Source organism: Lissotriton vulgaris, chromosome 2_1 (assembly GCF_964263255.1).
Source record: "Lissotriton vulgaris chromosome 2_1, aLisVul1.2, whole genome shotgun sequence".
NCBI classification, from domain to species: Eukaryota; Metazoa; Chordata; class Amphibia; order Caudata; family Salamandridae; genus Lissotriton; species Lissotriton vulgaris.
The window spans coordinates 1749609998-1749633647 of NC_141687.1; the positions used below are offsets into that span (position 1 = coordinate 1749609998).

General features: G+C 44.1%; 1 protein-coding gene across 1 annotated transcript in view; it reads right to left on the bottom strand.

The window, feature by feature from the left end:
* The window catches only part of EPS8L2 (EPS8 signaling adaptor L2), a 391990-nt gene that overhangs the window by 119344 nt on the left and 248996 nt on the right, over positions 1 to 23650 (bottom strand). Inside the window, exon 4 of the mRNA XM_086957771.1 lies at positions 12047 to 12111. Within this exon, the coding sequence (XP_086813897.1) occupies positions 12047 to 12111 (65 nt within the window). The remainder of the gene's footprint in view (positions 1 to 12046; positions 12112 to 23650) is intronic.

The window sequence follows — 23650 nt, forward strand, 5'->3', positions numbered from 1 at the left end:
AGCGACAAAATGGCCGCTCCCAGTCTCACCTCCCTACCCCTCCCAAAACTGCCCGGGGGCAGACCTCGCGGCTCGGCTGCCCCCCAAACCCACCTTCTTCCTTGTGTACATTTTAGTCTTTCTGCATAAGGTCTTACATACGGTTGCATTATTATAGAAGTTCTGCCCAGCACTGTCTTCCATTTTTATCCTTTGAGGGATGTGGAACTGAGAACAAGTTACAGCACCACCTGGAATGTATCATTACTGCGTTAAAAGTGTAAATAAGAATTTGTTCATGTCTACACCTGTAACACCTGTTAATAAGCAGCTGCCACTGCGAAAACCCTTGTGAGGGTGTAGATTAACTGAACCCGCAGTAAAACACCCTGAACAGCTGTTTCAGATACACGGACATGCATTCACTTTTATTTTATTATTATTAAATCGCAGTACATTTTATACTATCATACATTGGGATAACAGCTTGAAGATACGATATTTGGTTGCTTATTTTGCTACCTTTGTGATAGCAATCATTGAGACTGGCACTGCTTTGATATTCACTTACTGGGCATATATTTATATGGTTGTAATCAACTGTGAATATATTGAAATCAACTAAAACAGTAAAGTTGAGGAGGCTTCTGGTCTGAGAGGGCCCTACTTTTCTTTCGGACAACAGTGTCGAAAGATCTAAGGTCTGGGATCAATCCCATCTTTCTTTAGAACCTTGATGTAGGTTACCTGGAGCTTTATCGATAGTTGTGTAGAACTTGATACCTCAACAGTAACCCAGAAGACAAAAGTTAGGGGCTTGCACATGAATGAATATCAGGACCCTAGTGCTTCACTCTTTCGACATATTCTTCCTAAACTTTGCCTGTAATCTTCTCTCCGTCAGGGTGCTACTTCTGAGAAGCTGAATAGTATGCCTTGTCTTGAGCGCCTTTACCTTTACTTCACAATTCCTATGTCCTTTTTGCTTTTATTTCCTTAATCAGCAAACAGGTTTAAAAAGGCTTCTGTATACGGCATCTCCTTGTTGTAATTCCCTTGGTGTTACTACCTGATCTGCTGGCAGATTACCTTTTCGTACTAATCCTTGTATATCAGTTTCCTGCGGCATCAGATGTTATGATAACATAACGCAATGTAACGTAACGTAGCACAACATCACATAAGACAAAAGTTCAGCAAGACTAACTCAGAAAGCCTAACTGGAGGCAAGAGTGCTCTTTTCCTTAATAACAGATTAGGCTGCTAGATCTTCTGGAAAAAAACCCCACAAACATTACAAACTTGAACCAAATGCTCGAATTGAACCAGACAGTACCTATCTAATTCACTATTGCTAAAGCCAAGGAATGGATGTAACAAAGCCTCCTCTAGTCACTCACGCAGAATATTGTAAAATGGATCTATGATCAGTTAAGGCATGCAGCTTCCCGTATGTTCTTACCAATGTAGTCTAAGTGCTCAGAAAGCAATCCCTGGAGATGGAAAGCACCCAGGATAGAAAGACAAGCAGAACAAGGGAGGACCCTTTAGGTGGAAGTGAAAGCTTTGAGGCTGCTCTGCACCGATAGGGAACGGTGACCTCCTCAAAAGTCCTTTAGATAGGTCCACAAAAACAGAAATACTTGTAGTTACTGAAGAGCATGAAGAAAGGGAGGTCTCCCCATATGGAGAAAGAGCACTATGGGGTTTTCATATATTATCCATACTGGGATCAATATGTGGCTTAGTCCAAGCCTCACGAAAGATATTTGCAGCCCTGAAGACATCGTGTGCTAGCACCAGGAGCTCTCAGTGTCAATGGTGCGGATGTCAACAAAGGATCAAGATTTTTCAATGACTGATTGACAGACTGACATCACGTCTCTTGACACTGAAGCGGCCCTAGAAGATTCCCTGGGAGCAGAGACGGTAAATGAAGGAGAGGGAGTGTAGGGGGGAACTGAAAGACCCAGGGGCAACAAGTGCATGAGGAAGGAACGCAAGGTAAGATGTTTATTTTACTCATTCACGGGGATGTCGAAATAACAGACTGGATAGGAAATAGTAAAAGGATGAGACAAATAAAGAGAGAGGTGGGGACAAGGTGACTCAGGGAGATAGAAAAGGGGACAGAAGAGCGATAAAGGGAGAGAGATAGTTTGAATATATGAGGGGACGAGTGTGAAAGTAATAGCTAAGGAGAGAGCTGGCCTGGTGGGGCAGACACTGGGGTGTGAGAGAGGAGATAAACAAGAGACAGAGGGAGGGAGGGTGATCCTCGGCCAGACACTGACGCCGTCGAGCCGGATTAGTAACTACAACACATTAGGGAAACGATTGTGAGCTTAAAAGAATTTCGGGTGGCGTCAGAAAATGACACTGAGAAATGCAGAAGCAGCAGGTGTCACTCTCGGTGTGATCAGAGACTGTCTGCGCCACTGGTCATTCCTAATGTGAGCAATTCGTCACCCCGAGAAGTGTCCCGCCCCTGTCACTGCCACACTTCACACCAAAGGTGCAGAAATGCAGCTTTTCTGGCAGAGCCCCAGCTGGGCGGGAAGCCGCCGCTCCTCAGAGTCACGTGAGGCGCTCCAGCCTATCACTCATCATCATCCTGGCTGTGGGCGGTGCGCAACGAGGGTTGTGTGTCAAATCTTTTTGGCTTCATTCTTATAAAAGAACGTCATATTTTTCTTTTACCACATTATAATATTATTAATTTAAATGATTGAACATAATTTCCTCACGGACCGCTCAGCCAATACTGTGAGGAAATGATAGCGCTACTAATCAGGGCACAAGTCCTAAAAAAAGAAGTGAGGGGACTAACCTAGTTAGGCAGTATGCAAGTGACATCACAGGGCGCAACATCATGGTGTGTGACATCACGGCGCACAACATCACATATGGCAACACACGAATTGACATCATAGAAAGTGGCATCCCAAGCAGAGACTTTACAGGATGTGGGATCACAAGAAGTGACATCAGATCTAAACTCTTCACATATATGTTTAGCAGGTCTATCATGTGTACGTTTGAGCGCATTGCGAGGATAATAGCACCTTTTGATGTAAAGCGCTTTGACACCCTGCATTGTGGTGAGTAGGGCTATACAAGAAAATATAATGGTACTTAAATTAATTCAACGTGTCCTCAGGGGAAGTGAGCTCTATATAAATGCAATTTGCTTTGTGTAAATACTGGGGAAGACCAACACATCTGAAATTCTTACAGTGCGTGCATATCACCTAAACAGGGGCTGACAGATGTGAAAAGCTACCTCTCTTAAGTAAGTGTGAAAAGCTAACAAGGTTTGAGCCTTTGTTTTCCCTCTGCTTCATTTGCATCAGGTGGGAGGGTCCTGACTGCTCCCAGCCAAGAGACTCCAACAAATGGAGGCCTGATGACCCCTTAAATTCGGCCTTTGTTATGGGCCCAGGAGAAATCTTAAATAAGAAAGCCCCGTCCCCTCCTGCACATTGCTGCTTGTTGCAGATGGAAAGCAGACAATGTGGGTTTCTGCTTAAAGTGTCCCAGTGTTAGAAATTACATCGGGACGAGTTTAGCACATTATTCAGTGGGGCCCAAATTCTTGGCAGGGTGGACGGGGTTCACCCTGTGAAAAAAGTGGGTGGACGCCATCTACCCGCGTGTACCCCCGACTTGTGACCTGGCTATATACATGAGTCCTCGCGATTAGCGGGTGTTAAGGTAAGAGGAACAGGAATAAGCCTACAACAAAGCAATGCCCCATTGCACAACAAAAGAAATCACCCTCTCCCCCCACACCCCCAGTAAACAGATGGTAGTTTAGCATTCCTATTCCTATTCACTGTTGTTCCGCCTCTTTTTTCCTACGATCCTCCCAAGAAAGTACACGTTAGCTGTGACTGAAGATATCCACTTGCTAGAAAGGCACCTACTATTCCTACAACAACATGACTACAAGCCATGCTCTCAAGACAATGCAGTAAAGGTTTTGCAGCGATGACTGCCAGTTGCTGCTTTTGGGTTGCATCTAAGTATCACCCACAGGGCTATATACACTCTATAAAGGAATTTATGATGAATAAGTTCCATAATGCATCCTTTGTGAGGAATCCATAGTTTGTTCGCACACTCTCTTCCAGTCAGATACCCAACAGGCCCAGTCTACTTTTAAAAAAGAGTTTGATGTTGGGCGGCAGGCTAGCTCTGCAGAAGTGGCGTAGCTAGACCTGAGACAGCCCAGGGATGTTACTGCGTTTGCCGTCCGGCGGCGGGACTCCTTGAAGGGGGCTCGCAAATCCACGGATTGCTGCCCCGTGACGGTGGCACACAGAAGACGGCAGGTGAGAGCTGGGGAAACTGATTTTTTACATTTTGTCACCCCCCCTCAGTGACATTTTGTCACCACCCTCAGGGATGACACCCGGGGCGGCCCACACCCACCGCACCCTCCTTCCTACGACACTGCTCTGCACTGTCATAATATTCACCCCCTCCAACCTTTCAGTACACATGGTATGCTAACTGCCCTATTGTCCTCTGACGGCTTCATGAACCTTTGCTTTTAACAGCTCCATTACATGTGAATGTTAGAACTGTCTCTTTATCTTAGGCAAAGTCCCAAGAAGCGATAATTAAAATTCAAGAATTGTTTTGTCATTATAGAAATTAACAAAAGTTTTGTTCTACATATTCCTCTCTTTCAGTTGTCCAGGTTTCATCCTCAAATAATCAGTTGCTCCATTATAGGTTGTTTCTGAGTGGAAAGTTTTTCTGTTTATCACCCATCCCACTTGAGCTGATTTAACAAACAGCCTAATCTTCGAAAGATTCATAATAATGAGAATAATTATTTTTTGTATATTGAGCTTTAAATCGGATTTCTTTCTAAGTGCTGTAAATATAAGATGATAATATTGCCTAATTTTATGTTAATCAATTTTCAGACATGAAAAGGCGAATCTTGCCCGTATTCAAAGTTGTGACGTGCTGACAACAGGTGATTTCTATGGTGTACAAGCAAGAGCATGTGCATTATTTGTTATAGAGCTATAGACATGGATGTATAAGAGTACATACATATAACAAGAGTTTGAAAGCAAGTTCAAGAGGGATTCCTTAACCCTTTCACTGCGGCGGCTATTCCACCGCAGTGCTAAGGGGCGGGGGGGCCGCGCGGCGCTCCCGCGCTGGTGACGGAACCGCTCCGTCACGCCCCTCGGGTGAGCTGTGCTTGTGACGGAACGGTTCCGTCACGGCCCGCCCGCTCAATAGGACACGCCGCGCAGGCAAGGCGAGCATGCCGTGACGGAACCGTTCCGTCACCAGCACAGCCCACCCGAGGGGCATGACGGAATGGTTCCGTCACAAGCGTGGGAGGGGTTAAGAATAATTTGAAATTCAGATAGGGGGTTATTAGGGAAGAGGTGGAGGTGAGGAAGAAGGAGGGACAATGCAAAAGAGAGCAGTCATTAGACATAAGAGGAAATGTCAACTAGGTTTGTCATCGGGAAATGCGCTAATCTTTCCAGAATATTAGAAAGGTAGCTAGCAGTACATATTTACTTGATTCTTGCTTGGTCTAATACATGGAGAGAGCGCCAAAAGATAATTTTTATGACTGTTGGACCCACCAGAAATGGAGGTCACATTAGCCAGATATGGGTGTTCGTGAATGGGCAGCACTTTGTGCGATCAAAGAGGAGCATGGTTTGTTCTGTGAATATCGGGTAATTGGTGTTGGGAATTGGTATTATTGGGTGATCAATGTCTACAGTGCCCTTGCATAGTCCGGCATAAGCGAAGGACCACTCTGAAGCCTAGATAGCATAAAAATCTTTAATTATATTCATCCTACCACCAACTGACATCGGGAACATTGCATTTATGTTTACTGATTTGACAAGCTTACTACCAAAGACATCCATTTTAGGTGTTACTTTGTGAAAGTTAGCGCTAATTTGAACATCTAAGAATTGGAAGAATCGTATGGTTTCTTGAGTGGCAAGACTTTGAGAATTCAGTAGGGCAACTTGCTCAAGGATGGAGCAGCAACTTTGGCCTGTAATTCATCAGCTTGATATTGTGTCAAACTTCCTGATGACATCTGATGCAGGGCTACACGAGAACATCCTTCTCAAATCCATTTTATTTTTTACAACTAATAAATTTACATCAATCTTCCCTGACATTTGCACAATCAGCATAGGAAACTCTAAAAAGACAGGCTAATGTCTCAAACATCAATGCAAATGTCAAGAAAGAACGCAGACAACCTTGCCTGATGCCCCACTGAACTAATCAAAGGGAAGAGATAAAAGTTCATCACCAGCCACCCAACACCTGTGCTGGACCTTTCAGCCTTAGGGTAGTCTTCCCCCAAACCTTTTGCCTTACTCCTCCATTTCTTTGCTGCTCTCATTTATGTTGGGCTTAGGACTCTGTGCACTTTACAACTGCTAACCAATGCTAACTCGTGTGTGCTCACTCCCTAAAACATGGTAACACTGGCTCACAACCAAGTGCATAGGCAAATGAAATTCTACTAGTGGGCCTACCACACTGACTGTACCACTTCCTTGAGTAGCCATTTCAAACATGCCTCATGCCTGTCAGTGCATCTTGTGTGTGTCGTTATAAACTGACATTTTGACCGGGCAAATTGAAACCTTTGTCAGGTCTAAACCTTCCTTTTAAATACACCTAAGTCACCCAGAGTAAAGGTCCCAAACAACCCATAGGGCAGGGTGCACTGTATTTATAAAGTTGTACATATACGTTTAAGTACATGTCCTGAAAGTGAAAACCACAAATATATATATTACTGCTGTAAGGCCTACCTCTCCCATAGGATGACAATGTGTTACCTTATTACATTTAATAAGAGATACATTTCAATTGGGAGCAGGTAGGAAGATCAAGTTAGGTGTCTGAAGAATTGTAATTAAAATCCCACTTTGATGGTAAAGTCAGATTTAAAGTTTTGAGAGTGCCACTTCTAGAAAGCTGACATTTGGTGCCTGCAGACTGTATCCTGGGTCACATGACTAGGTGTAGCTGGCAGCTGGTCTTCGTGTATTGCTCCCAGATAGTGAGACAAAGGGGGAATAGGTGTTGGCAGCATTGGCCATCTCTGACTTGTTGAGTAGGATGAGCTGTCACCTACCCAACTTGCACATCACAAAGGCTCTGCCCGAGCGCACTCACAAAGGGACTGAAAATAATCTTTTTTTTCCCCAGACAATCAGGGCCCGAGGCATGAAATTGCAAACGCCCCTGGGGGTGGGAACATCCAGAACATTCTCCTACTTCAAAGCTGGCAGTAAGTATGAATATTGGACCCACAGACCCAACACTTCAGTACACATCTGGACTTGTGGAAGACTCAGGAGACATATTGCTGTGCTGCTCTAGTACAAGAAGGACTGGTACTCTGCCACCCTGCTACTCTGCTGCCCTTCAGTCAGGCTGTCTGAATGGAAAGAACTGGACCTGCACCTTAAACCCAGGACCTCCAGAGTGACTCCAAGGGCTAGTTGGCTGGCTTCCTGATTAGAGCCTCAGAGACAGACAAGGCTCCAACCACCTTTAACCCTGCACCTGGATGCTGTCTGCTATGATTATTGCCCTGAAGTGGTGCCACCCTAATCCTGGGCTCTTGGAAGTAGACCTGAATGTGCTCTGCCAGTCCAGCTGTGTTCCAAGCAGAACCGAAGCAAAGCAATGCATCGACTCGCAGCTCTGCATCGAAACTGCTGTTGTACGATGCATGCTTGGTGCAGGATCCCACAGAGCTTTGGAAGTGCCACTGCATGATGCCTCCTCGATAGCAGGACTTCGCACCACAGCCCCTCAACGTCTTGGAACTGCCATTACACAACACATCCTCGATCCAGGACCTTGCATCGCAGCCCCACAGTTCCCCAGAAATGCAGCAGCATGACACATGCTTGTCACAAGACCCAGCATAGCAGCCCATTGGAACCTCCGCCACACAATGCATCCTCTTTGTGGGATCAAACAGCGCTCCACAACCAGGAGCATGGTTCATTCCAACCCCGCTCCTTTGGGTTGGCCTGAAATTGTGACTTTGTCCCAGTCCGGTGTGACCAGATAATCACAGTTGGCACTTTGTGCTTATAGGCACTATATTCAAGTAAACGTCTGAAATTGCATATCTCTGGGTCTACTGATTGGATGTTTGTAGTTTTGGTCTCAAATCATTTATACATTTTACTCTATATTGCTTAATTGTTGTGGGGTTTTTCTTGTGTGGCGTTGTCAATTTATAAGTGTTTGAATTGTTGCATAAATACTTTACACATCGCCTCTAAATTAAGCCAGACTGCTTTGTGCCAAGCTACCGGATGGTTGAGCACAGATTCATGAGGGGTTGCTTGCACGAAACAGGTCCCAGGATGCTTGTTTCCGGTCCAGGGTAGACATGACTTGGCAGTTCGGGCTAGACTGTTACCATGAGGCACAGGGTCAGACTGATTTGCATATGGCCATGTCTGAACTGGGGTGGTGGAGTGAGCTAAAGAATAATGATGGATTAAACCCAGATCAGTTGACTGGGGGTGAGTGTTTGATTTACTCAAACGCTCCATCCATCATCCCCTTTGGTATCGCTTTGCAACTTCACCCTAGCTGAAATTGTGGTTGCTGCTTGAGTAGGGTTTCACTCCCCTCAACCAGTACCCCAATTGCCTACAAAAGGTCAAAAAGAACTGTTCTAGCTTATAAATTCTGCAAAGGTAGAAACTCCATATAAATTCAACTAAAGGCCTTTTCTGCAGCGCAGCTTAATCATTCGGATGGGTCTGTGGTATAATTTACGTTACAAATTTGTGGAAGAATCTCCGGGCTAATACTAAGAAAATAATTGAAAATAGGTCTACCTGAGATCACGCCTAAAGCCTAAAGTCTGCCATTGTATTCTTCTGAAGCCTAGTAATCCTCACCTCTTCTCTCATGAAAAATCCACCTATTTAATCTCTACCTCATCCCACCATTCCCACACTGAAGTGCACTGCCTTTAATACTACGCCTGGACAGTAAATTCCGCTCCATTCGTGGAGTTTGCAGAGTTTTCTGCACTCCGCGGAGGACGCAGATTTCCGAAATACTCAACTCCACTCCACGTAGTAGAGCAGAGTTTGTTTCCTCACTTTTACTCGCAAAGTCAAGTTGTCGAACGAGAATGAGGAAAATCCACCTCCCGCCGAGATTTCCGAACGCGGGTGGTCAGATTTCACAGCACAGGCAGTTGCAGATGGCTACTTGAGTGGCAAGAAAAGAAAAAGCGTCCTCTTGCAGTGATTAAGGTGCCATTCGTGCTGATTTTACAGTGTGGGGCAAACACCCTGGCACTGAAAATCAACGCGAATGACATGACCAAACGCACTGCGCCGCTTGCATTTTTGGTCACTTCGCGGAGATCCACACAGCAGAACTCCGCCCAAGCATATTTAATACCCTATAAAAATTACAAAACTCGTGGTATACAAAGGAACTCAGATACATTTCTATCCAGCTAAGGTCACTGATGGTACCCTAAAAATGAGGGTTCATAACAGCACAAGCTTCAATATGAATAAACAACTACATGTTCTGTTGAAATGGATACCTACACACATACTGATGTAAGTGATATTATATGGGTCTTCATTTATTTGATCAAAACTGGTATTTATTGATCAGATCTTTATACTTGAGGATACAATCCAATACTACGATGACGGCATAATAGGGGAGACACAATGACTTTCTGAGGCTGTTCACCGTCATGACAGCGGTCTAATGGGCCATGGTTATTGTTACTATAGAGATCTGGAAAGCCTGATTTCGGTCACTGTAGCTGTCTAATGAGGCATGATGACTGCCACATGCTATCTAATGGAGAATGATAAAGGTACTGACAGGGATGATCACTGGCACAGCTATATTATGAGAGGGCATGATTGCCAACAGAGCGGTTCTCCCGGGGAGACTATTTACAGGCACAAAAGCTGCCTTATGTGGCATAATTACTGGCACTGCAGCAGTCTGAAGGGGCACCGTTACTGTCCCTTTAGATGTCTACCAGGGCATGCTTATTGGCAGAGCAAGTATCTGAGAAAAAAAATGTTCAGTGGCACCATAGCTGCCTGAGGGGGTAATATTACTGCCACTACAGCTCGTTTCATTAGGCCAGGATCATTGTCACTGGGGCAGGAATACGGTAAGACTATTTACAGACTCAACAGCTGTCTGATGTGGCAAGATTCATGTCAATGCAGCTGTATGGTGGGTACATGATCCGTGTCCGCTTGATGTCTAATAGTGTGTGGTTATTGGCAGCGCAACCTCTCTGAGAAGGACATCACAGTAATTATCGCTGACTGACCGTGCATCACTGATGTCGCTATAGGTGCCAGAGGGGGGCATGATTTCTTGCACAAAACTGCGTTGCAATAGATGTACTTGGACACTGCTCACTTGGTAGTAAAATGATACTTTGAAACTTTTAAGCTATCAACATTATAAAATAATTTTTATGTTATCCAACATTTTTAAATAGACACAGAAATGGATGCTCATAAATATCAATCCGTACATAGGAACACGAGATACATGAGTACTGCTTATGGTCGAGATGTTAGCAGCATAGTTGCATTGATTATTTTACAGCTATCAATCAATCAATCAATCAAAGCATTTGTATAGCGCGCTACTCACCCGGAGGGTCTCAAGGCGCTTGGGGAGGGAGGGTCCGCTACTGCTCGAACAGCTTGGTCTTGAGCTGCTTCCAGAAGGCGAGGTGGTCCTGGGTCAGGCGGAGGTGGGTCGGGAGGGAGTTCCAGGTCTTGGCGGCGAGGTAGGAGAAGGACCTTCCTACTGTGGTGGCTCTTCGGATGCGGGGGACGGCGGCGAGGGCGTGGCCGGTCGATCGAAGCTGGCGTTTGGGAGCGTAGAAGTTGAGGTGGCTGTTGAGGTATCCTGGGCCTTGGTTGTGCAGGGCTTTGTGTGCGTGGGTGAGGAGACGGAAGGTGATTATCTTGTTGACCGGGAGCCAGTGCAGGTCTCTCAGGTGTCCGGAGATGTGGTTGCAACGGGGGATGTCCAGGATGAGTCGTGCTGAGGCGTTCTGGATCCGCTGGAGTCTCTTCTGGAGTTTGGCGGTGGTTCCGGCGTAGAGGGAGTTACCGTAGTCCAGTCGGCTGGTGACGAGGGCCTGGGTGACTGTCTTCCTGGTCTTGGTGGGGATCCACCGGAAGATCTTGCGTAGCATGCGTAGGATGTTGAAGCACGACGAGGAGATGGCGTTGACTTGTCTGGTCATGGAGAGGGAGGAGTCCAGGATGAAGCCCAGGTTGCGTGCGTGGTCTGTTGGTTTGGGTGCACTGCCTAGGGCGGGGGGCCACCAGGAGTCGTCCCAGGCAGAGGGTGAAGATCCCAGGATGAGGACTTCCGTCTTGTCCGAGTTCAGTTTCAGGCGGCTGTTCTTCATCCATTCGGCTACCTCTTTCATCCCTTCGTGTAGGTTGGCTCTGGCGGTGGCGGGGTCGTTGGTGAGGGAGAGGATCAGCTGGGTGTGGTCGGCGTAGGAGATGATGTTGAGGTTGTGCTAGCGTGCGATGGCTTCGAGGGGACTCATGTAGACGTTGAAGAGGGTTGGGATGAGGGACGCCGCAGATGACTTCGGTGGCTTCTGATCTGAACGGGGGGAGGCAGACTCTCTGTGTCCTTCCGGTGAGGAAGGAGATGGTCCACTCCAGTGCCTTCTCCTGGATTCCGACGCTGCTGAGGCGCTGTACTAGGGTACGGTGGCAGACAGTGTCGAAGGCTGCGGAGAGGTCTAGGAGGATGAGGGCCGCTGTTTCTCCGTTGTCGAGCAGACTAACTAAGCTAACCCCCGCAAGATGGTAGAACATTTTAATTTTCACTTTATGTGCACGGGTTGTCTTAAACCTGCAAGGGTGAGTGTATCCTAAGCTTTGAGAAGAAAAATCATGGTAATCTCCTCTAAAATTAGAGAAAAATCCTTTGTTGCTTAGACACTCGTCATTTGTGCAGACCGCTCTGGCTGACCTACCTCCACGTGGTACTGGGACGTCTCCTGCATGATGATGTTGGAGTTGGAGTACTTCTTTCTTTGCTCTGGAAGAGAAAGACAGAAAGGCACATTAGGCATTCCTCGGCAGGCTTCTTCTGAATCTACACATCACCAAGTGGTGTTTCTTATACACATCCCAGGACCCTCCCCTTTGCTCCTGTCCTCAGCTTACAGCAGTGTGCAACAGGAGCCTGTGACAAGGGAATGAAGCAGGACCTGGATGCACCTGGAATGAGCCTGCAAAATTGAAATAACCACTGGGCTCAAGGTGTTTAGAGATAATATCGGAACCAGAAATATCATGAGACAAAATATCGTGTCAAGAATATCAAACAAAAATATTGTGAAAGTGGGTTTATGTAGATAAGTAAACTCTCACTATGTATATAACTCCACATATTTGTACTTTGATGATATATACATATTCAAGGTATATAGATGTGAAGTTAAGAATAGTGAATCTATACTTACCTATTTGCACTAACCTTCTCGATATTTTGGTCCTCAATATTTTTGACAGGCTATTATGTGAACACAACATTTTTTGTACTGATATTCTGTCAGTGATCTGGGTTCAAAGCACTGGCAAAGGTGCCCCCATCAAACTGGTGGTGTTCTCCAAAAAGAAGCTTCTGGAAGCCCTATGCATGAGAATCTCATCTGTGCCACGCATGCTACCAGACCACGGGATGTCATTCCACCCCTTAGCCATTCTTGAGCAAACATTTTGACAATAAGCGGTTCAATAAATAATACTCACATTTCAATATTTGAGCTATACCTGCTTCACCCATCAGTGCAATAACACAGGCAGGCATTCTAAGTATACCTTATAAAGTTGGCTGTGTAAAGGCATATATTTATTGAAAATTACCAAGTTAATTTTTGTGATTGATCATGGTTGTAGCAGGCTTTGATAGAGGAGTGCGTGTTTGACCTGATGGGAAGAACACAGTAATAAAAACAGTAACTAAGTAAGGGCCTTATTTCGATGGCAGTGAGACCGCCACCATCAGCCCATCACTGGTGGTCCCACCGCCATTGGACCCTGCATTACCGCCTGCCGCATTATGATGGCGGGCGGCTGCTTGGCGGTCGGAGTGAACAACCGCCACGGATCTGACGAGCTTAAGGAGCTCGTAGGATGGAGTGTAATTCCTACAATGGTGACACTGCTTGCTCAGGCACCGCCATAGGTATTACAATGTCAGTTTCTGCCTGCCGCTTCGTGGCGGTTTACCCGCCATGAAAAGGCAGGTGGAAAGGGAGAAAGGGACATTGGGGACCAGGAGTCACGCAAGCCAAACAACGACTTACACGAACAACGACTTAGCCTTAACCATGCATGTGGGGAGAGGATGTTGTCTCAAGGCTAGACTGCCAACCTTGGAGCTGGGAAACCAAGGTTTGAGCCTTGTGGTCGACTCCACATCCTGTGATTCTAGGCAAATCACTTAATTTCCCCGTACCTACCAAAACAAGCATTGGCATAGCCAATAGGTCCCGCCTTTGGGACCCTATAAGTATTTAATTAAGCAGCACAATATCCTTGGTGCAACATCAACCGTTGTTTGGCTAAACATTTATAATGTCCCAAAGGCGAGACCTATTGGCTATGCCAATGCTTGTTTATGCTTGAGATGGACTTGGACTCACCTGGAGAGTTTAAACAGGAAGTGGAATGGTGACAAAAATGGCCCAGATATCAGACAGGCCAGTGACTTGGAAAGTACCTAAGTAAATGCAGCAACCACTCTTGTGCTTCGCAACATACATGTTTGCCTCCCAGTCTCAAATAGACTTCAGATGCATGGTGCCCACTTACTTATCAGACAACTTAGCTTGTCCCCAGCTCAGACACCAAGGAGACATTGTGTGGGTACATGGGCAGCACCTTTATCCTGAAGTTGCAGCACAGCTTGAATCCTATTGTCTGAGATGGAAACAAAGTTCTGTAGCACACTAAATAAAGTGTGGAGCTGTCTGAAAACATACATATTAGGGAGAGGTGTTTCAGATTCACACCTAAAGACGTGGAAAGAAAGGAACGGACATACATGTGTAGGGGTGGTGCTTATACACTCCTTTGTTTTGCAATTCCGAAAAGGCAGGGAGCCAACGCAGACCCGTATGGAGCCAACTAACAGTGCGCGGGAGGACTGCTATAAAAGATCTCGGGATCCTGTGTGCTGCTGAAGTACTGGTACTGCTTTGTAAGTACTAAAACACCAGAGAAAGCAAACACAAAATGAAAGAATGAATGTAAAAAGGAATTTGCTCCCTAGTCTAAAAAACAAAAGGAGGCAATATCCTGATTAGGAACCAATGAATAATGAGAGTTGTCTTGATTGGTGGCCAACCAATAACCATTCCATGAACTATCAGTCTTACATTGTACCCTGATGCCACATTTTTTCCAGGCAGATAGAGCATTCTTACTAGAAATTTAAGGTTCTCACAAAATGCTACTACGAAGTTTGATCAGCTCTATAAGAGTCAACTGTGAGACAACACAAGTCCACAACAATTAGTAGGGAAATGCGAAATTAGGAAGGGAAAGAATTGGCCTCTCTGTATCACCATGGATAGAAGAGGTAAATTCAATCCCCCACAATGAGTCGACAGAAACACGTAGTGCAGGATTATTACTACAACGATGGGGACCAAATCAAGGCACACAATGCTTATTTGTATGCATTCAGAAGAAAAATAGGAACTGTGAAGGACATGCAGTTAAAACTATAAATATTAAACTCCCGCAAAGCTATGCAGTTAAGTTGCCGTTCTCATAATAAATACTAATAAAGATTACTTTTGTGAAGTTGTCATGCACTTAAAAATAAAAGTGTCTCTAAGTCTCCACAAATTATGGAAGGAATTAGGTTTTCTTATGGTAAGCCAATCATTCGATGATTATGCAAGAAACTAGTTTCCACCTCTAAACTGAAAATATGCTGCAAAACAGGACCCTGCCACAAAAAATGTAATCCACAAATTCCAATTTCTTTAAATTACATGGCAGCCATAATCCAGATTTATCCATGACCAATTAAAGACTACCTGTGATGTTATCAAGCAAATGCCTATACCCTTGTTTCCTCAGCGGAGGTATTGTGTGTATACAAGAGGTGGAGAACTAGCAGAGGCTAGGTTAGAGTAATTAACAGCGTGAAGAATATCATAATACCCAAAGATTGTCTGGGAAATAGAAGCTGAGTATAATGCAGCCTTATAGATGCTCAGAAAAGCTATTGGATATGTAGAGAGCACACGAAGGAAGAATGAGTCTAGGTGAACAAGTCAGTTAAATGTTTAGAATAGCTATGACAATAGAACTAAAGAAACAATACCTAAAATACAAATCATTGCATGTGAGCCCTGAATTCTGTAAGGAGGTTTTTTCTATTTCTTTTGCAAACAAGCATCGGCAGCGCGGCCATCGACGCCGCGAAAGTGAAAGTAATTGCGGCTGTAAGGGTGCCCACGAGATGGCGCCTGTGCTCTTAAGAGCACGCCCGCGCGCGTAACTACTCGCTGGTGGCCAGAGAAAGGCCTTCAAAAAGCCAGTTACTAAATGTCTCGCTGACAGCGTATGCGCGCTGGCTCAGCGAGACATAAAAATGAATGTGTCCTTGTGTAACTTAACCGGTGCCCTTGAAAAAGTGCTTCAATACCTTCAGGTCGAGTTTGCACTATATATATCTGAAAAAAAATGTGTGTGGTTTAGGCTAAGACAGTTTAGTGTTCGTGCAGGGCAGAGTTCAGATGAGCGTTGGACAGGAACAGGTAAGAGGGGCTAAGGGATCAAAGGTGGAGTTTGTGTTAGTTTTTAGAGGGTGGGAGGGTTTTGGGTTAGTTTTGTAGGGGGTGGGAGGGGTTCAAGTTAGTTTTTAGGGGTGGGCGTTCAAGTTAGTTTTTAGGGGGCGGGAGGGGTTCGGGGTAGTGTCTAGGAGGTGGGAGGGCTGTGTATGGGGTCATTTTTAGGGAATGGGAGGGGTTCAGTTTAGTTTTTAGGGAGTGAATTTGCCATGCATTCTTTTACCATGAAAATTCATGGTAAAGGAATGCGTGGTAAAACAAATTGTGGTTGAGAGTCTTTCGTACTAGAGAACGTCTTGTTTAGGAAGTCGTTGTTGAGGAAATCGTTCCAACATACAACCCCTACATATCTCTGCACCATGTGGCAGGCACCACATGACGCCTGCCACATGGTGCAGTGCTATGTACAGAGTTAATCTTTTGTACTGCGGCGTGTGCTGAAGCCCGTAACACATGCCGCAATACAAAAGATACACACCACGACCATCTTGGAGGCGGTTGCATCGTGATACCAGTTGAGGGACCGCCGACAGCCAGTCGGGTGGTCCCGTTTCCGAAGGGATGGCGGTCAGACATAAGTCCAAACGCCATCCTAAACCAATTACTTAAAATCATTTACAAAAGAACTTAGCAATGCAACATTAAAAATTGAGTAACTCGATTCAAATACTACAGTTTAAAACCAGACGATTAAAACACATACAAAAGACCATGGTGCATGACATTGGACTATTTTCTATAGTGCAGCGTCTCTTCAAATAAAAAATGTACAATATTTGTAAAATCAGATATTACAGTGTAAAATCCAGACATTTAAAACCCGAAAGGATTCAGCCTGACCACATTACCTGTTAATGTATGTGCAGGGACCTGCTGATTACAAGAGACCACAGTGCAAAAGATTAGTCTGTGTTCTGTCTTGCTGAGTCTCATGGAGGAAATAATGTGCAACATTATAAGCAAAGCTGCGAGACCGCGCATTGATTATTTGAACATGCATTGTGTGATAGAAGTGGACTCGTGAGATGGAGCTATACCTTATCATGCTCATGTTCAGTGGGCGTGTGGAATGTCTTGAAGCAACCCCCCAGTTGAGGGCGCTGTCGATATTGCCTAGCACAGTCAGCAATACAGCATTAATAATAACAAAAAATAGTTTCAAGTATTGCATTGTAAAACCAGACATTCTAAGCCAAGAGGGAGCAAACCTGACCACATATGGTGTTGATAAGGATGCAGGGCACGCTGTGTGCATAAAGCCATAATGGGCCTTTCCTGTCCCCTCCCACCTACCCCATTTGCTTCAACCTTTGTCTCTGAAAGGCAACCATGCTAGACAACTCTTTTATCCCTGTAAGTCCCAAAGCTCTCTAACTTTACCCCATCTTCTTGCTGTCTTTCTCGTCTCTTCCTTTAACTACCGCCTCCTCTTGCTCCCACCTTTAGTTTTTACCAACCCATTAAACTTTTTCCGATCTGTAAATTTATAGCTTTCAATGTTACATTTAATTTTAAAATGTCTGTTAAATTTAATTTGGGAACAATTTTTCTCAGTTGTTGTTATGTAAGCACAGTGAGATATATTTCTGAGAGAGTCGGTGTAATAGAAACATGTACAATGAATAACAAAATTAAATAAGTAATCAAATTAGTAATAGACTGAGTGTGGAAGGCTGAGAATGTGTGAGTGGCGGCATTTGCACATCTATCTAAGACAGATGAGAGTAAGAGTTCAGGGATACCTGGTCACGTGTGAGCATTGAATGTCATTTGATGTTACACATAATTGGGTATGAAATTACATTGTCCTACAATTGAGGGGACAGGTATGTGCCATTGCTAGGCATACTTGCAGGGTTTTCCATAAAGCCTACTTTTGGACGATCTCAAGAGTGCAATACATTTATTTAACTTGTGTTTGGGGCAGAGCTTTAAGTGGGATGAAAAACTGGGGGGGGTGGGGGGAGGTCTCTCTAAGGGCCGTGACCAATGTAATTAAGGGTGTGGCTTAAAAACACATAGCTAAAAATCTTATCATATAGTGTGCCGCCCGACTGGTATTTTGCTGTTTCTGTCATTGCATCCATATATATGACACAACAAGTAACATTATACCTACAATAATTCAGGACTTTTGGCTTTGTCTGTGGTTGTTAGTTGCATAAGAGAAATAGGCAGCAACTATGGCTTGTTGATTTTATATTGAAAAAGCTTCCACTTAAAGCCCTGGTGACACAATGACAATGTTGCTGCTCCTGAGTTTCAAAGAGAGAAGGGAAATCAAGAGCGAAAATGACTCTCTTTAAAGGATTTCCCTTCCCCTACAACGCTCACATGCCATGACGTCATGCCGTAACTTCTCCACAACTGAGAAGTGAGCAGTGTGAGCATGCACACATTATGTGCCTGTTGTCACAGCAGGTCAGAATAAAACGGATCGCCCGTGCCACTGCATAAAACAGAGCCCGATAGGGACCCATTTCGAGGCCCCCTTTAGAAAACTGCTGGAGCTCGAACCTGGTGAGACCCGGCCCACTCAAAACTCTGGTTTGGGGAATCGGAAATATGTTGCTATTGCTACACCGTTCAGCATCAACGGTCTGTTTGTCGGCTGTTTCGAGATCTAAATTGTGCTACGTTACTTTTACTCAATTTGTGATTTATCTTTAATAATCAAATGTATAACTGAGTGACCCTGAATGACCCACTAATATTTTCTGCCTCTTGTGCAGCTGTTTAGGATTGTCAATTGAAATGATGGACCCACACAGTGTGACAGTGGTATGATACTCCTCCCAAGTATTGGATAAAACAAATGCAATAATTCAGCCGGGTAAAGTAAAAACACAATAACCCACATTATCAAGACTGCACAAGAAAGGATCTTGTAGAGCTTCAGACTAATATAGCATTACTTTTAGTGAAATGTCACCCCGACCCCAATCTGACAAATAAATAACAGTTCAAAAAAATATAAAGAGAGGAAGGGCAAAGGAAATGAAAAAAGGAATAAAAGAAAGGGTGGGAAGGAGTGGAAAATGAGGGTATGGAGTTAACTCATAAGCAGCTAAAAAAACAAAAAAACAAATGGGGGCTTACCAAGGTAAGGCAAAATGACAAATGAGAAAATGAGTCAAAAAGAGAAAAGGAAAAGATGTGGTAGAGGGAAGGAAGCCACAGATAGGAAAACACTACATTGAACATTAAATCACACACACTAAGAAGAGAAAAAAAATGTAAAGAAAATAAGCGCTGGCAAAGTCAACAGGTCAGGGCAGTATAACGTATTGGCTTTGCCAGAGCTTTCTTTCCAAAATAGCTGGTCCACATGCAGGTGCATTTGTGGTGCCCCCCTATAACAACATTTATTAAAATTTAACAAACTACATTAAGATACGGCTGCTGCGCACATGTGTGTGCATCCATGAAAGCCATATTTGAATGGAATTTATTACGTTTTTCAACTTCTGTTCAAAGGTAGCCAACATTGATACACATGTATCTGCAGTGCCCATCCTTAAATGGTCTCTTTTTTAAGATAAACTAAAAGGCATTTGAAAATTCTCGCCTTCTGCGTTGGATGTAGGGACATGCAAGAGAACGGTGGGTGGTAGGTAGGAGGGTGGAAAGTGAGGGCAGAGGTGAAAGAGAGGAGAAAGGAGGGAGCAGGGAGACAGAGAGGAAACAATCCCTCCCATTCCATTTAAAGCAAAGTCTGGTGGCAGCAGTGAGATTGTACATCATCCAATCGATGCACTGTGAAACTGAAATACACCTGAGTGTGACAAACAGAAGAATAACGGGGACAGTCATTGATTCAGGAGCAAGTAAGTGAGAAAGACAACAAAGCCTTCTCATCATGACCAAGAGGCCGATCCAAAGCTACAGTAAGAACCCGATTTAGAGTGTGATGGACGGATACTCTCTTACTAATGTGACGGATACGCTGTCTGCCACATTACAAGTGCATTATATCTAAGGCATCTGCTTTTATGCTATCTATTTTTTGGACATTTCCGTCTGTATTTATCCATATTTACATTTTGCTTATTTTATCTGTATTTATCAATTTTAATTTTGTGTTTCGTGTAAAAATGAATTTGAAACTGGCATATTTCCACAATTATTTAACTGATAAAGGTACACTAACATGTGATTGTACAATTCAGTCATCTGAAAACGTTTGCATTGTAGAACAGCTTAAACAGCTTAATATCTGCACCTATTTAAGCTTCAATAGGAAACCTTTATTAACTTTTTTTTTAACTTCCCTGACTGTCAACCCGCACATCTACTGACCTGGCAACCATGCTTGACAGTAGTGAGAATTATCAAAACAAGACCTATTTTCCATGTTTAAAAAAAACCTAGATAGAAAACAGACAGTTTTCTCTCCGTATTTATCTGTAAAGATCAATAAAAGCCCCAATTAGATCATAATGTGCAAGTAATAAGGTGGGAAGGATATCCTTCACATTTGTGACAGAGTGCCCTAAGTGGTATGGAATGCATTGGAAAGAACAGGTCTCCAACGGATCCAAAAACATTGTAAAAATACTTTAAGTATAATACGATTAGAATTAGGAATTTAAGATTTTGAGGAATATTCCACAGTACAGGAGCATGTCTGTATGGGTATGGATCAATTAAATCAGGTAAATTCAGGTGCTTAGCACCTGCACTTTTTAAATTAAAGATGGACAATACGAGCACTTCTCCACTGGGTTGCAGCACTTTTAAGGGGAGCATACTGCACTTCTCAGGGTACCTGAAGCAAATGTTTGCTCTGAGACGGTGAATACTGGCACCTCTGTCCTTCTGTTTCAAGCACTGATGAAAGCCATGTCTTCAGTTGTGTCTGATATGTGACTTAGTTTATTCGAGTCTAGCAGACTACTCAAAGGCTGTGGCTGATCAGCCAGTTTCGTTGTTCAACTTGGCTGAAGTTGTGAAATTTCTTTCAGAAAAAATGTGTTATTTTTATGAAAGTCAAATGCATTCTGCAAAATACGCTGTAATGAGAAATGTACGTACAAATATCATATAATACAATATACCTATTCAAAGTACTCAATTCATTTTGCTAACAGTTTCTATAGTAACAAGAAACTCTGTGTATGCATCACATGGTGAGGCAGCATACTCCACAGTCACAGTCCCACAGTTCCCGCAAGATATTTTCTGCTCGAACCAGTCTCCACAGGCAAAGTTACACGAACAAATATAAGTAGGAGAAAATACAATTTACACAAAATACACATGACGCAAGAATAGTGATTTACATGAGAGCAGACTTTGCCTGGGACTTTTAAACACAAATAAGACCCAAGCCAAGTATGAGTGATTTCATTTGACTTTCATTTCCCCAAAATCTTTACAAATCTTTAACTGCAGATGTGATTGCCTACAGGTATACATCTCTGTCAATGAAAATCTAAGTGTGATGTTTAAAAAGTAGGAGTAAGAAAAAACACTAATTAATCATGAAGGAGTTCCCACTTAAGGAGTTGCCTGCATACGATTTACACATATTGACACTTTTTTTATTCAAAAACTGTGAGGGGTACTGAAAGAGTGGGAGCAAATGTCACACACAGCCTGATGAATGCCTGCCAGCTATCATCCTTGCCTGCAGATTGTCGGGAGACTGCAAAAATCTGCAAGCATAGGTTGAGTAGTGAATTATTCCATTATTTTCATCACAGCGTAAAGACAATTTTAATTTCTGTTGTCCTCCAGGGCATCCATTTACCCGCAACAAATACGTGAACGTCAATTCACCAAAATGTCAGGGGTGTCAGATATGACATCACCTGCCCATTGACCTGTGATGGAGTCATACCCGATACCAATGACATGATCCCTGGTAGCATCACAGGGAGTGATTTAACATGACTTTTGATCCTAGGTAGGGATCTCACCAAAGTAAAAAAAAAAAAGTACAGAATAAGCAAAATTAAAACAAGGGTTAATCAAATACCAACAACAAAAATGTTAGAGGAGGTACAAGTCTGTTTTTGTTATTACACATATTTCAATCGGGTTGCGATCACATAACCAGGCAGATATTGTCTAGATGGCCATGCTATGCTGCCCAATTGCTTTGCCCAATTAGTGTCCCCAATGCCAGTTGCTCCTCAGCTGCTGGTGCATGCATCCTCAGGCAGGCACAAAGGTACTTCCAGGCTCAGGTTCTGATGCTGAAAACAGAATGCTAAGTTCTGTCTGCATTCTCTGCGGAGATCACAGTTTTTCACTTCTGGATTCTTCACCGCACCCTCTCCCATCTTCTCACAGGGTAGGGTGCGTTCAGTGAGGAATCTGATTCCACCCTAAGATGAGATGGAAGATGGGGGGTGACAACCAGATTGAGGGATAGCCCTGCATGGCTGAAGCCTACAGCACAGGGGTCATGCAGATGTGTGAAGCACTTGAGGCCAGAGCTGAGACTCACTCTGTAAGCTCTATGATGGCTGGTGAAGGGGACTCTCTGCGTCTGAGCAGTGGCAGCCACTCCATTAGGGCGTTGGAGCGCCGCCCCAATGCTTTCTCACAGTGCGAGAAGCAGAAAATAAAATGGTATTTCAAATACCATTTTTATTTTCTACTTCTGGCTCTGCGAGAAAGCAGATGGCAGGGGTATGCCTGGTTGGGGGCGGGCAGGAGCCTTTGCCTGGTTGGGGCCGGCGGGTGGGTGGGTTGAGGAGGAGTGGCTTGCACCACTGAGTGTCCGGACTGCTTGGTCGGCCCTGGGGCCGACCAAAGCAGTCATGCGCACTACTTTTTGCATGCAGCCTACATAGACAAAATGGCCTCCCTACTGGGCGCCACCCGGGACTCCGCGACAATCACAATGCTGCCATTTAGCATAGTGCTTGGCTTACAGGAGGGGAGGGGGCTCCAGCATGCCTGTTCCTGTTCAGAACACGGGGTCCCAGCCCAGGAGCAGAGGCGGCGGGGACCCCCCGGTCAGGTAAGTTTTCTTTTTATTCTAATTTCAACCCTCCCCTGCCGTGAATCTCTCACTGGGCGACCCCCCTCCCACTAGTATTGCGAGATGCGACTGAACAGAGGGGGGCATTGGATATATTCCCATGAGTTTTCCCTCCTAAAGTGCTCTTCGGTTGTTGCGTACCACAGCATTACTGCAGATACCTCCATTGCCCTCTGTTTCGGCGGAAGATAGTAAACTGCAGCCATGAAGAGTGGAGACTCCGAAAACCAAATTATGACTCAAATTTAAATACGTCTGTTCCAGTAAAATGGAATACTTATTTCGGTACATTGCATCTTCATTCTTAGAAATAGATGTCACTTGTGATATATTATGAACCAGTTGGCATCCACTGCAAAATGAGCCCGATTACCATTAAGTGAGGTAATGTGCCTATCAATCCTAACAGAAAACGTTGGTTCTTGATATAGCCTGGAACCTCATTTCAGCTCTCATTTGTGATTTTCTTTTAATATAATCTGATATTTCCTCAAGCTCATTAAATCTACTCCCATCCTCGAGGAGAAGAATGTTATGTAAATCTTGAATGTGGCTAGAAAATGAGGTGTAAAAGCAACTGACGGTTGGCTGACGGTTTTGTTATCTTGATATTTATACAAACAGTAGAATGAAAATGTTGTGTTTTTCTAATCATTGATGTGTTTGTTTCTTCAACCAAAACAAACAGTTTGCAGTTACTGCAGTAATATTATCTCTGCTTCAGAATGGTCATATTATAGGTTGATGTCAGTAACATTTATAGTAACAAC